The following is a 13,804-nucleotide window of genomic DNA, read 5'->3' on the forward strand; positions in this document are numbered from 1 at the left end:
TTATCGGAAAAATCATTAAATAAAAATGAAAAACAAAAATGGAATATCATTGCTTCTGCCAGTTAAACCTGGGTTTAAGAGTATAATCAGTCGTATCAAGCAATACACATTTGTATTGATACCTTCTCTTATCTAAAACCACATTTTCTAAACATTCATATATTCCCTCGTTCTAATTCGTGAAGACGGAAGATAGCGAAAACAACAGTCAGACGATTAGGCTCTTATCAACCGGGTCAAGTTTCAGTGACGTTGATTCGTGTATAGGATTGGACTGTGATAGAGCACATTGTTAAATCAGTACGACAACGGTAGACAACGCGTTACTACAGCTTGTGTGTAACTGAACACTGTTGCACGAAAGATGGAGAGAAAACGGGCGTACAACTTGGATATTATTCGAACCAATACCAACATAATGGTAAGAACAATATGTTTATTCTTTTCTATCAGGCCTGTAACTTGATTGAATGTGAATTTGTACCATAACATGCTTCACTATAATTACATTTTCAGATGCTCTGTTTTGTTAGTAATTATTCACTATATATATTTCGAATCCGGCGTAATAATCACTGAACCACCGTGGCTACTCGAAAATTTAATGGTTGCTACAATTGTAAGATCCAACAATGGTCCATCTGTGAAAACAATAACAATCGTTCCGCAATCCAAGAATTTTTGTACCGAAAAAATGTCAATTCTCGTAAAGCAACAAAAATGTGTAGACTTGAAAATCAACAAATAATCGGTAAGGAAGAAAGATGGTATGACTTGGCCATTTATCCGACTCAACGATAGTTTCAACCAATTATGATGTAATGGCGTGGAAGTGCGGGCATCGAACTACCGGGAAATATGATATTAGATTTCCGGTCAGTTATTTATTTGTAAGCCCTTCTTGAACCACATAGGTTGATTCATTTTTCTTGAATACTTTTACTTTTTCATGACATCCCCACCCCCCAATACGTAAAAGATGTCCTCCATAATTGTATTAACTCTTGGAATCTATGGAAGCTCTCTCTCTCTCTCTCTCTCTCTCTCTCTCTCTCTCTCTCTCACACACACGCAAAATTAGCTACATAACAGTGGAAAGCTTAACCCTATAAATTGTAAATAGTGGTCTAAACTAGAATATATATATATATATATATATATATATATATATATATATATATATATATATATATATATATATATATATATATATATATATATATATATATATATATATATAGTTAAGTATATTGTCTGCTAATACAATCGTCAGAAAAAATAATCGTTATAATACAAAGTAAAAATAAATACATACATACATGCATGCATGCATGCATACATACATACATACATACACACACGTGCACACATACATACATACATACACACATACACACATACATGCATACATACATACGCACACACACATACATACACACATACATACATACATACACACACACATACATACATACACACACACACGTACGTACGTACGTACATACATACATACATACATACATACATACATACATACATACATACATACATACATACACATTGGTGGATATATAGAAAATTTGTTAATCTTTTAGACATTGTGCTTAATGTTTGTGAGCCCATTTTCGGCATTAAACCATATATTATAGCTATATGACTTCAAATGAGCACATGAGACAGTATGGTATGCATGTATGACCACTTTGGTGTGAAGACAACTGAACAAGCGGTCTACTTACATTTCTAGGAGTTGTTTCAAAATAGCTTTGAAATGTTTGGACATTTTATGCGAATGTTTTAGCAACTAACAAAAACTGAATTGGCTGTTAAACATTAAATATGTTTACCGTTTTCCATTAACACAAAGTAATCTTTTGTACTTGTATCAGTTTGAATATATTTCAATGCATAGGTTCTGACGTGTTCATTGGAAGTCATAGACAAAGCATACCGTGTAATTACTAAAGTGGACACTTAAACCATAATCAATATTTATTCAAGAAAATATCTTCATTTATAATTCAAAGCAATTCAATAGCAAATCATTATGTAGTAAGATACAAGCTTCTTCAAATAAGTTTCCACTATTATAAAGAACTTCTAAGAAAAATAAAATATTTTTCTGCAGACTAACGTGATACACCATCAATACTAGTATATGTAATTATCTCAATACACCATCGGTACTAGTATATGTAATTATCGCAATACACCATCGGTACTAGTATATTAAATCATCGTAATACACGATCGATGTTAGTATATGTAATTATCTCAATACACTATCGCTACTAGTAAATGTAATTATCGCAATACACCATCGGTACTAGTATACTTAATTATCGCAATACACCATCGGTACTAGTATATGTAATTATCGCAACACACCATCTGTACTAGTATATGAAATTGTCGCAATACACCATCGGTACGAGTATATGTAATTATCGCAATGCACCATCGGTACTAGTATATGTAATTATCGCAATACACTATCGGTACTAGTATATGTAATTATCGCAATACACCATCGGTACTAGTATATGTAATTATCTCAATGCAACATAGGTACAACTTTATGTAATTTTCTCAATGCACCATCGGTAATAATATATGTAATTATCGCAATACACCATCGGTACTAGTATATCTAATTATCGCAAAACGCCATCAATACTAGTGTTTCTAATTATCGGAGAGAGCTGTTGTCATAAAAGCATAATACATGTGATTGTAATCCATGTATTAGTCTAAAAACGTTCTGATAATTTTTGAAGGGTTGCACTTCCTAGTATAACTGAATTAATATCATAGAGTTCATAGAAGTGCCAGTTGGTAATATGGTAATGTGGTTAGAGCAGGATGTATAATATTTTAATTTGAATAGAACACGATGTATCATATGGTAATATGAATAGAACACGATGTATAATACGGTCATGTGAACAGAACACGATGTATTCAAGCTTTTATTTTCACATTGTAACAGAAAGTGTTAAGCTACGTGCAGTCATATGCAAAGCAAACAACGGTGCCTCGACTAGGACGTATAATTCATTGTGAAATTAGCCGCGAACAGGCCGTTGCGTAAAGGTTACCCAACAGACAGGCAGTTTCTTTGTCCAGAATCGGGTCTGTAGACGAAATCTTACGTAATATGTATTAACATATCCAGGTAATCTTACTAAGAAGTAACTATAAGAAAATATGTGTATACATGAAGCCTGAATATATAGTACGTGTTTGTTTATGCTGCTTTGAAATTTAAACAAAAATAGATTACTTATATATATGATGGTAGAGTTGTCTAAGAATGAACTGTTGAAGGGATAAATGAAATTGTTATACAACGTTGTTCTTCACAAAGGAGGCAGATAAGTACCCGATATTCGAGTGGTATAGGATTCATTGTCAACAAAACAAGTGTCGAATTACAGTTCAATTCCTCGCATAGTACAGCTATCCCAAATTTAATCAGTATAGTCAACAAAGGCAACTATATACAATTTACACATTCTTACCAAGAACAAACAATCCAGTTGATATTTAAAAGTCTTCAAAGTGTTGACATTTTTCCCAGGATACTTCAGAAAAAATGCTTGGCATGAATATGTGAAGTGGCGTTCCGAGATTTTATAATAAATAAATGCTTGTATTGGGACAAGAACTGAATACCTTTGCTTGCCGTCTGTAGTATAGGATGAGTGTTAAAGTTGGGTTTCGTTTTCAAAAGCATTGATTTTTTTCTGGGTTAAAAGTCGCGTGCCATTGGCGGGACTAATCATGTACGTTTTGAATATCCGAATTTATAGTCTCGCCAACCTGAATAGGATTTTGAACGATTATATAAGTTTAGTAGCGTCTGTGAAAAATATAACTAATCATTGCATAGTTTATAATAGTGTGTGTGTGTGTGTGTGTGTGTGTGTGTGTGTGTGTGTGTGTGGTCAAATGTTAAAAGCAATAATTGTACTAGGATAGATCTTTGAGAGAATACGCATTGATGTTTCGATAAAATCGCGATCAACTTGTTATTTCGTATTGTTAAATAATTTTCTAACCACGACAGTGAACTACCATGAAAATCATTGTTTCTAAGTTTCATAATCAGTCATTAGTGTCAAACACAATCAAATGCATTTTTATATGGAAGCAAGTAGTTATAACTTACTTTTCCTGGTCCAGAGCAAAGCGAATCGTATTATACATATACAACAAACAGGGCCGGCTTTAGGCTGATTGGGCCGATTTGGCCCAATTGGTCCCCGTTCTCACAGAACCCAGCATGTTAGTGATTTTAAAAATATATCTATAGAGAGAAATTATTTTTAAAGTCATGGAAGAAAATGTTAAGTTCAATATCATGTAAAGCATGTTTAAAGGTTTATTTCCAAATACCGTGCTCATTGGGGGGCCCCGCGGGTAAATCCAGGGGGTGCCGCCTGCGTGTACTGAGGCCATTACTGGCAATAAGGGATGGGCTGCATGTCATAAAACACGGGTTAACTTGGTACACAAGAAAACTATGCTGAATAATGTAATTATTATATATAGAAATATTTATTGACACACTCTGAAATAGCATTGACAAAATTAAAAGAAGTTCGAATGGACGATAATTGAAAACATTTTTCTACAATCCTATTTATACTGGGATCACTATTGCAAGTTTCGAGAATTTGGAAACGTTTTAATTTCAGTAGAATCATTAACTATTCCACAGAGTGTTTAATTGACTGACATTCTTTAAGTAGCATAGGATACAGTAAATCCGAACCACATGCCTGATTTTGGTTAAGCCAATCATGACGTTGTAGACGTCATCTTCACCATGAAACCCCCCAAAAACGTGGATAGGAACATACAGCTACCTAAGGGTACCTATTTAGAACATAAAACCATAAACAGGATAATAACTGGAAAAACTAAACTAGCAAGCAGTTTTGGAAGGTTTATAGGACCCAAACCAGCAACCATTAACTACTTTAACTGCCACACCACCGAAGATCTACACCACGTATTCAATATATGCCCAAAATATCAACCCGCTCGGAAAATATTTATCAAAAACCAAAAAGAGATTGGATCACCACACACATACCCAGAGTTACTTATGGAATCTAATAAAAATAAACAATCAGCATATAAAAATATAAATCAATTCATAGACTCAGCAGGACTTAGGAACAAAATATAATTACTATCCCCACAAAACCAAAAGACCCAGTAACTAGCTAAATAAATTTAGAAGCCACCACATTAAAAACCATAACATTTCATTAAATTTTATAAAAGTATTAATAAATAATTCACTTACGAAGCACCTATCCAAAACTAAGGAAACCGCAAAATCGGATGGCCTAGATGTCCTTAACGAACCGAGTAATCAGCTAGGATTCCTGTCCTAGATGTCCTTAACGAACCGTGTAATCGGCTAGGACTCCGGTCTCTTGTTAAATAAAGTATAAATAACATTCAGTCTCTAAAAACATCAATTAATAAATAACTTAAAGAGGTAATATCTAAAAACTTATAAATAACATAACGTAGGAAACACACCCTAAACACCTCGACTAGTAATCCCATAATAACCTTGAAAATCTCTCTTCATACATGATATCTACTAAGAACCTCTATAAACAGCATAGAACATCCCCCCTCCTTTTAGAACATTTTGAAGAAGAAAAAAAATCTCGGAAAAAAAAAAAAAAAAAAAAAAACACACCAGGCAAATGCAACAAGAAACCAGCGATGTAAAGCAAGCAGGACCGTTCCCGAGCTCTCCTTCCCGCTAATGACAGCCAACCATTCAACTGTAGGGACCTTTATGGACCCACAGATTGAGGCCAAACTATCAGGGTTCCTTGAATCCATAAAAGCCTGGGGGGAGGTGGCACCATCCCCTTCCCCAAGAACAACTAGCAGGCTGCGGTGCAGTCAGAAAATAGTGGCACATGCACAATTGTGCGAACGCTACTAATAATTAAACTCAAAAAAAAAAAAAAAAAGACTAATATTACTACAATAAGGAGGGACCGATACAACAATTAACGCATGACTGATGCGGCAGTTTGGCAGTAGTATATATGCTCGGATTATTTATACTCGAGTGTTCACAAAATAAATCATAAAAGTGAAGCTTCCTCTCCGCTATCTATTCTTGTAGTCCTATGATTTATCTGTGATGTGCAAGATTTCTTCTTAAACTTTCCCTGGATGTCTTTTATGATTTCCCACCATTCCTTAATACAGTGACCTTAGGGCTGCATGTATTGGACAATTGTATTGGACTCCCCAATAATGAAACGAACCAAAGATACCAATACTAAATATGAACCCGGGATCTGATATCAATGTTATATCGCTCAAAGTTCCAGAATGTTCTGTAAAATTAGTTGGTGTTTTTTTTTTTGGGGGGGGTGTAGAATTTGGTTTAGATTAGAAGACAGACAAAGTTTGAGCACTATGACAAGGAAAAAGAAAATTTGCGTTAATTTTTTTTATAAGGACTTAATAATCTACCCTAGCGTTCTGGGTTCTCTCGATGCTATCTCACTATTTGGTTGTCTTTATGTCCCTTCTTATCAATATATGCTTCCTGTTTAAATATATTTATACTCAGATCCTTTTAATACCAGGCAATCCAAGATTATTAAATCATAGAATTGCATGAATATAGCTTTGATATCCTGTAGTTAAGTTTAAGCAGTGAGTTTATTACTCGCTGCCAGTTGTGTTTATTCATCACCCGGGCTTCTATTTGTTTTCCATATGAAAATCATAATGATAAAAACGTTCATTGATGTTCGTAGGGTAAAATAGTATACACAGCAATAACATGCTGCTGCAATACTTTTCTGATCCATGCTAGCAAAAAGATTATCATTTTCACTCACATTGAATGTATATTCAAACAATGATTTTTATTTCCGAGAAACCGTCTTAAAGTTAACCTTGATACAATACGATCTTGGTCATTTTGCACCTTATAACATATCATGCGTGAATGGCAAGTGCCTTCAAGCAATCGGGTGATATTCCCGTCTCATTTGCGATTTTGTGACTGACATAAGCAATATACACAACATTAAAGATGCATACGCCAGCCGGCTTCTGCTACGTATGCGAAGTTCGTGGATATATTTTTTTTTCTTTAAAAATTTCGCATGATAAACAAGAAGGAATAAATAATAACAGTGCAAGGTTTGATTCCTTCATTTTATTTTCAAATAAGTGTTTTGTTTATCTATTTTATTGCAGCGTGCATGGGGGGGGGGGGGGGCGGCACAAATCCAACACAAAATTATTTCGCTTCTTAAGTCTTGGGACATACCTTGAGGAAAAAAGTTCTGGGACAGGAACAAAACATATTATTTTATTCGTAATACCTCAAATTTTGTATAATAGTTTTGAATTCAATATGGTTATAATAATGCTAAATAAAGAGTTTGATCAAAGTCTCTACTACGAATATTCAAAATGTATTATGATTATTTTAAACATTAATATTTATATCTGCAGTAACATTACTGTACTGTACTCCTTTATTTGATATGTTTGCATCACACTCTTTCTATCCCTCATCTCAAGTACACTGTAGAGCTTTCTACGGGATTTAGGAGAATTTATGACTTTTCCATCCCTCACCCTATTCGATCCCACTGCTTCAATCCATTTTTATTGTGGCAAAATAGGGTGTTTCGGAAAAAGAAAGAAAACTTTTGTCCCATCACTCCTTTGGTTACATCAATATGCAACACAGAGCACCATATTTGCTGTACAAATGAACGATCGTAAGATATATCACATAGACATCAACATGGGGAAATTAAACAATTGAATGGCTAGTCGATATAGAAGTATACGTCATATCCGTTTTTGGCACGCGGAAACTACCGAATGTTTACGGAGATTGTCGAATAATTTTTTCACTTATAAAAGCGGATTTTTAAGTGTAATTAAATATTTTTATGGTGTGCATACATAATAAATGCGTTTTTATGACTATAATAATATCACACGTTTATATAATATAGGTCGCCAGTGACCTTTAAGCGAATGGAATCGCATGATAACCGCAATTTTTTAAGAATACTTTGTTGCAAATAGAAAATCACTTTCTGAAGCAACAGCAATCTTGATGAGAAAAACTTCTTTGATGATAATAATAAAATACCTTTTTACGTCATTGACACATTTAATGATTTTGACGATAATCATTAGGAAAATATTCGAAAAACTTATATTGGATGTCGTTAATAATCATGCTGCAATAAACCAAAAATATTCTCCAAATGACTCACCTCCGTACATTACGAGTGAACTTAGAAAATCTATATATAAAAAACGTGTGCCCTTTAATAAATTTAACAAAATATAAAACTCAAATACTCAGGAAAGCGTACCAAAATAATATAGAATCATTGTCAATAAAATCAGAAGACAATCTGTTAGACCTTATTTCTTTGAAAGGTGTAGTGGTTACTTGTTTTGGACAACCAGTAAATAATTTTAATGAACCAAAAGTAAAAGTTCCGTCTGTAGCATCTTTCTGATGGATGTCCTGATTACTGAACAGATTGAAGTCTCTGAAGATTTCATCACGTTTGATATTAAAGCAAAACACACTGGATTAAATGAACTGTTGATGACTCAGCTATTAACCCTAGCATACAAGGTGTTCTTGACAATCAACCCCTTAAAAATATCCGACCCTCATAAACTAACGTGTATTGCCAGAACAAGTTTTCAAAATTATCAATGATCTATCGGGTTTTAAAAAGTTGTGTAGATGTGAAACTACAATACTGAAACTGATCGAGTATTAAAGGGATGCCCTGGGCTATAGGTCGAATGTGGGTGCAAACCTAATGGACCTATCCAAGAACATGGACGGTCTTTTGCACTGCCTCATTGCTGAAAAGATGAAAACTTATGAGACTGGTTAGAACTCGATTAAACGAATAAAAAGACTATTTGTTTTTATCGAAAACGACGTATTAAACTGGAATCCTCATATAGTAAGTGGAATACAACCTCCAGAAGCGTACCGCAAGGCTCAATAATGGGACTTCTCATGATTAATATCTTTACAAATGGCATTTCTGATTCAATAAACCAACATTTTATAATTACACATGACAACTCCGTATCTTACATCATAAAGATCCAATTAATCTCAGATATGTTTTACATAATAAGAGCAAAATACTTTCCGACTGGTCTCCATCGAATGGTCTGCAGCCAATGGTATGCATCCAATGGTATACATCAAATGGTCTGCATCCAATGGTATATATCGAATGGTATGCATCAAATGGTATGCGTCGAATGGTCTGCATCCGATGGTATGCTTCGAATGGTATGCATCGACTGGTCTGCATCGACTGGTATGCATCCAATGGTCTGCATCCAATGGTCTGAATCGAATGGTATACATCAAATGGTATGCATCGAATGGTATACATCAAATGGTATGCATCCAATGGTATATATCGAATGGTATGCATCAAATGGTATGCATCGAATGGTCTGCATCCGATGGTATGCTTCGAATGGTATGCATCGACTGGTCTGCATCGACTGGTATGCATCCAATGGTCTGCATCCAATGGTCTGAATCGAATGGTATGCATCCAATGGTCTGCATCCAATGGTCTGAATCGAATGGTATGCATCCAATGGTCTGCATCGAATGGTCTGCATCCAATGGTATGCATCGAATGGTTTGCATCCAGTGATATGCATTCAATGGTATGCATCGAGTGCTATGCATCGAATGGTATGCATCCAGTGGTATGCATCGACTGGTCTGCATCGAATGGTATGCGTCGAATGGTATGCATCGACTGGTCTGCATCGACTGAAATGCATCCAATGGTCTGCATCCAATGGTCTGAATCGAATGGTATGCATCCAGTGGTATGCATCAAATGGACTGCATCCAATGGTCTGCATCCAATGGTCTGCATCCAATGGTATGAAAGTCAATCCCCAGAAATCCCAAGCCATTGCTCTTCGCACATATGAAGAAAATATTTCTAATTTAACCAGACAAGTCCATTTAGTTTCATATGAGAACTGTGTGAAATTCCATGGAGTAGACCTCGATTAGATGTTAGCAGCCACATATATAAGATCTAACAGGCTATAATACCACCACCACCACCACCAAGAATATTCCTGTCTTTTCAGAATAATCAAATATCATAATTGCATCGTTCCCAGTGTTTTGAACAAATTTTTAAGTATTTGCATAAAACTAAGACGTACTGGTTTTGAATCAAGTCGAATTTATGTTTCAGAATATTTTGTGCATTATATAGAGACCGTGGGTTTGATATTAAGACTGTGGTTTTGGTATTGAGACCGTAGGTTTTATAGTGAGACCGTGGGTTTGGTATTGAGACTGTGGGTTTGATATTAAGACTCTGACTTTGATATTGAGACTGTGGGTTTGGTATTGAGACCGTGGGTTTGGTATTGAGACTGGGGGTTTGATATTGAGACTGTGGGTTTGATATTAAGACTCTGACTTTGATATTGAGACTGTGGGTTTGGTATTGAGACCGTGGGTTTGGTATTGAGACTGGGGGTTTGGTATGGGGACATTGGGTTTGATACTGAGACCGTGGGTTCGACTGATAACATGGGTTGGGTATTGAGACCATGGGTTTGGTATTCAGAACGTGGGTCAGGTATTGAGACCTTGGGTTTGGTATTCAAACCGTGTGTTTGATATTGAGAACATGGGTTTGGTTTTGAGACCGTGAGTTTGATACTGAGACCTTCGATTTGATATTTGTGAACTTGGGTCTAATACTGAGACCGTGGGTTGAATATTGAGACCGTGGTTTTGGTATTAAGACCGTGGGTTTGATATATGGTGTCAGACCCAGAATGTAGTTCTACTCATGCCATCAATAACATGATACAAAACCAGTATATTTGAACGGTATGAAATATAACTCTTGCTCGAGGTGATAACCACTGGTTGATGCTAGAAATAACTTAACTCATATAATTGAAATGGGGGGCATGATAATAACTTTATTTAGACATCGGTAAGTGATGATCTCCCTGGATAATAAATTAATAAAGTAAAGAAACAAAATTCTGCAAGAAGTTGATAATTTCCAAGGTGGAAGCACAACCTCAGGACAAGTGCTAAGTCGAAGTAATTCAGTACATAGACATGTAAAATCAAGTAGGACAGGTCAATGATCAATATGGTTTGGTAAATAGGTTATCGACTCAACCTAATAAATGTAGCCTGACCACTCCTTGTCTCTATTGTTGTACGTGCTACGCGTAGCTTCGTACAGAATTTAAGTCACATTTACTAAGTTTAACGAACATTAACTTCCTTTCATAGTCCAAGGAGTAAATTTGGCAGCTAAACTCGAATAAATAAGAACCCATAGAACAAATGCAAATAGAGAAAAGTGTATTAAAAATAAACCCAATTATGGCAGTATTTCTGCATTGCACACTAGGGCTTTACTCTGATGTATGATCGACCACATCGTCGTAAAAGCCTGCGTTGAGACAAACAGACAGGGACAGAGAGACAGATAAACTTGTTTTTCTAAAAGTATTAAGTTCTGATGATTTAGAAAACCAGCTACCAGAACATACTTCCAGCATAACAAAATAAGCTCCAGGGTCAGATCAGGCTGGGGGTCCAGAGGGTCCGGATCCCCTCCACCAGGCTAAAAAACACATACGCACACGTAAATTTACAGTCACGTGCAGTATACCACCGTTTTATTCTTGCGCACGTTAATTGGGTATTATGCATATTCTGAGTAATAGACACATGGACTCTTGATACGGTGCCCTTTCAAGGAAAGTCAGGGCCATTTTGAAACGGGGGGGGGGAGCCACTTGAACTGATCCTACCCTGGACTCAAAGATACAGAAGAAACTCCAAAGACAGGGACTTAGCATCAAGACTCGCTGTAATCTACTGTTGCAGAAAGGCAACAAATGCAAATCCATGAAGAAATAGAGATGGAAATACTACACACAATTGCTCCATTTGATGAACAGGCAAGAAAGTTGATACGTCATTGATGAATAACACAGAAGAAGTGGAAAATGACCACTTTCAGTCAAACGAGTACACACTTTTCAAGAGTGAATGATGTATGACGTTGAAGTGAATTTAAACAGATTACAGATTTTAAAAACGATCACTGAATGAAAGAAATCCAAACAAAAAATATGTAATGCGAAGAGTTTGGGAAAATGCTAAAAGTAAACGTGTGCTATTGGTTAAAAATCTAACACACCTGGAAAGCAAGTTTCAAGAAAATATTTAGAAAACAAAGTTAAGAAATTAGAGGAAACTTACAATTAGGTGAAAGGTTTACAAGCTACTTAAAGAAAATTTTGTAAAGAAAGTTTCGTAAACTATTTCAAGATGTAAACTATAGCAGCTCCTGGAACAATGTAAGATTCTTATTTATTTCATAGTCAATACTATTTTATGTGGTTTCTAAATTGCCATATGTAACCTGAACTTCCCAGCTTAGGATGCCATCTGCATTTCTGTCAGTAAGATTGTCATCATCACAGTTCTTCTCTATATACCTTTCACTCACTTGGTTTTCTTGTTTGTTCTCGACAATTTTACTGTCTCTTATTGCATAACAGATGTTTGTTATAACGTTATTTTCTATCTCGGAAATAACGGTTGGATTTAACCTGAGTTTAAAAGAGTCATTGGATTTATTTAAATTGTTGTTGTACCCAAAAATATTGTAACCATTTTTATGACCATGTCATTCAGTGACGAAAATACGCCATCACTAACAAAAGCATTGTCTAATTTCATTTTTGCATCTGTTACGTATTGTTGAAATATTATTATCCTGTTTTATCAGAGTCGTAACCTATCTGCCCTGATATTTAAAGCTCCATTAATTTCTTTTTTTATTAGTACCTGATACTGTAAAAAAAAGCTGTGTAATAGATGTTCTATTTTGAAGTTGTCTACCTTAAATGCAGATTGCATAACTCTGCTACAGTCTAGCAGTTGCATCATGTATTAGTTTGTTACTCAATCGCGTAATGAGGTCGTGTTTTTGCAAACAATTCATTAGCTAAAAATGTTTTTCAATTTTCAAGAGTACATTGGCGATAGCCATAATTACGTTTTCAAGCAGCTAACGCAACAGCTAGCATAGACTCTCAAAAATCCGTCGTGTATGGTATTATTTTCTTCTGGCCCAGTTTATCAAGTAATTGTCTTTTTCCTTGTGTGTATCTCCAGTCATGCTGTGGTGGAACTTTACAATGATTGCAAATCAAATCAAATACTTTCATTTCTATGATAATGTTATTTTATTTGAATACTGCATTAGCAACCAGCGGTATGTTGCATTCATACAATATATATATATGTGATAAATTTGATTTTGTTTTCTAAATACAGTGCGCATTTATTTTCGGTTTTTTTACACCCACATTTATTTTTTATTTGATCTCTCTCTCTCTCTCTCTCTCTCTCTCTCTCTCTCTCTCCGCGTTTCCTTTTAATTCAGTTTTTAATTTTGTTGATTATACACAAACTTTACATTTCTAGTAATTTATATTTCTCTTTTCATTAGCTCTATTAGTTTCATTTTATTGAATTAGAAGCACGCCACAAATGACTAAAGAATTGATTTGAACTAATACTAAATGTTCAATGAAAGTTGTTAAAAAGAATTCTTCAAAATCTATTCATCCACACCTGAAAAAAGGTATACTGGATTTTACTCCACCCATGTGGTATCAAGAATCATTATATACCAGCTGA

The 13,804-nt window shown here is 35.1% G+C and overlaps 1 protein-coding gene across 2 annotated transcripts in view; it reads left to right on the forward strand.

Moving 5' to 3' along the window:
• Positions 1 to 279: 279 nt before the first annotated feature.
• Positions 280 to 13,804, forward strand: part of LOC149783003 (uncharacterized) — a 29,388-nt gene continuing 15,863 nt past the window's right edge. Inside the window, exon 1 of one of the 2 annotated variants that reach the window (XM_089934570.1) lies at positions 280 to 421. In XM_089934570.1, the coding sequence (XP_089790696.1) occupies positions 365 to 421 (57 nt within the window). In that variant the 5' untranslated portion in view covers positions 280 to 364. Of the gene's footprint in view, positions 422 to 2,284; positions 3,176 to 13,804 lie in introns of those variants that run through there. The other variant, XM_089934572.1, reaches the window with a different exon arrangement.

The sequence above is a fragment of the Sinohyriopsis cumingii genome, chromosome 15, assembly GCF_028554795.1.
Source record: "Sinohyriopsis cumingii isolate HCF-2022 chromosome 15, ASM2855479v2, whole genome shotgun sequence".
NCBI lineage: Eukaryota > Metazoa > Mollusca > Bivalvia > Unionida > Unionidae > Sinohyriopsis > Sinohyriopsis cumingii.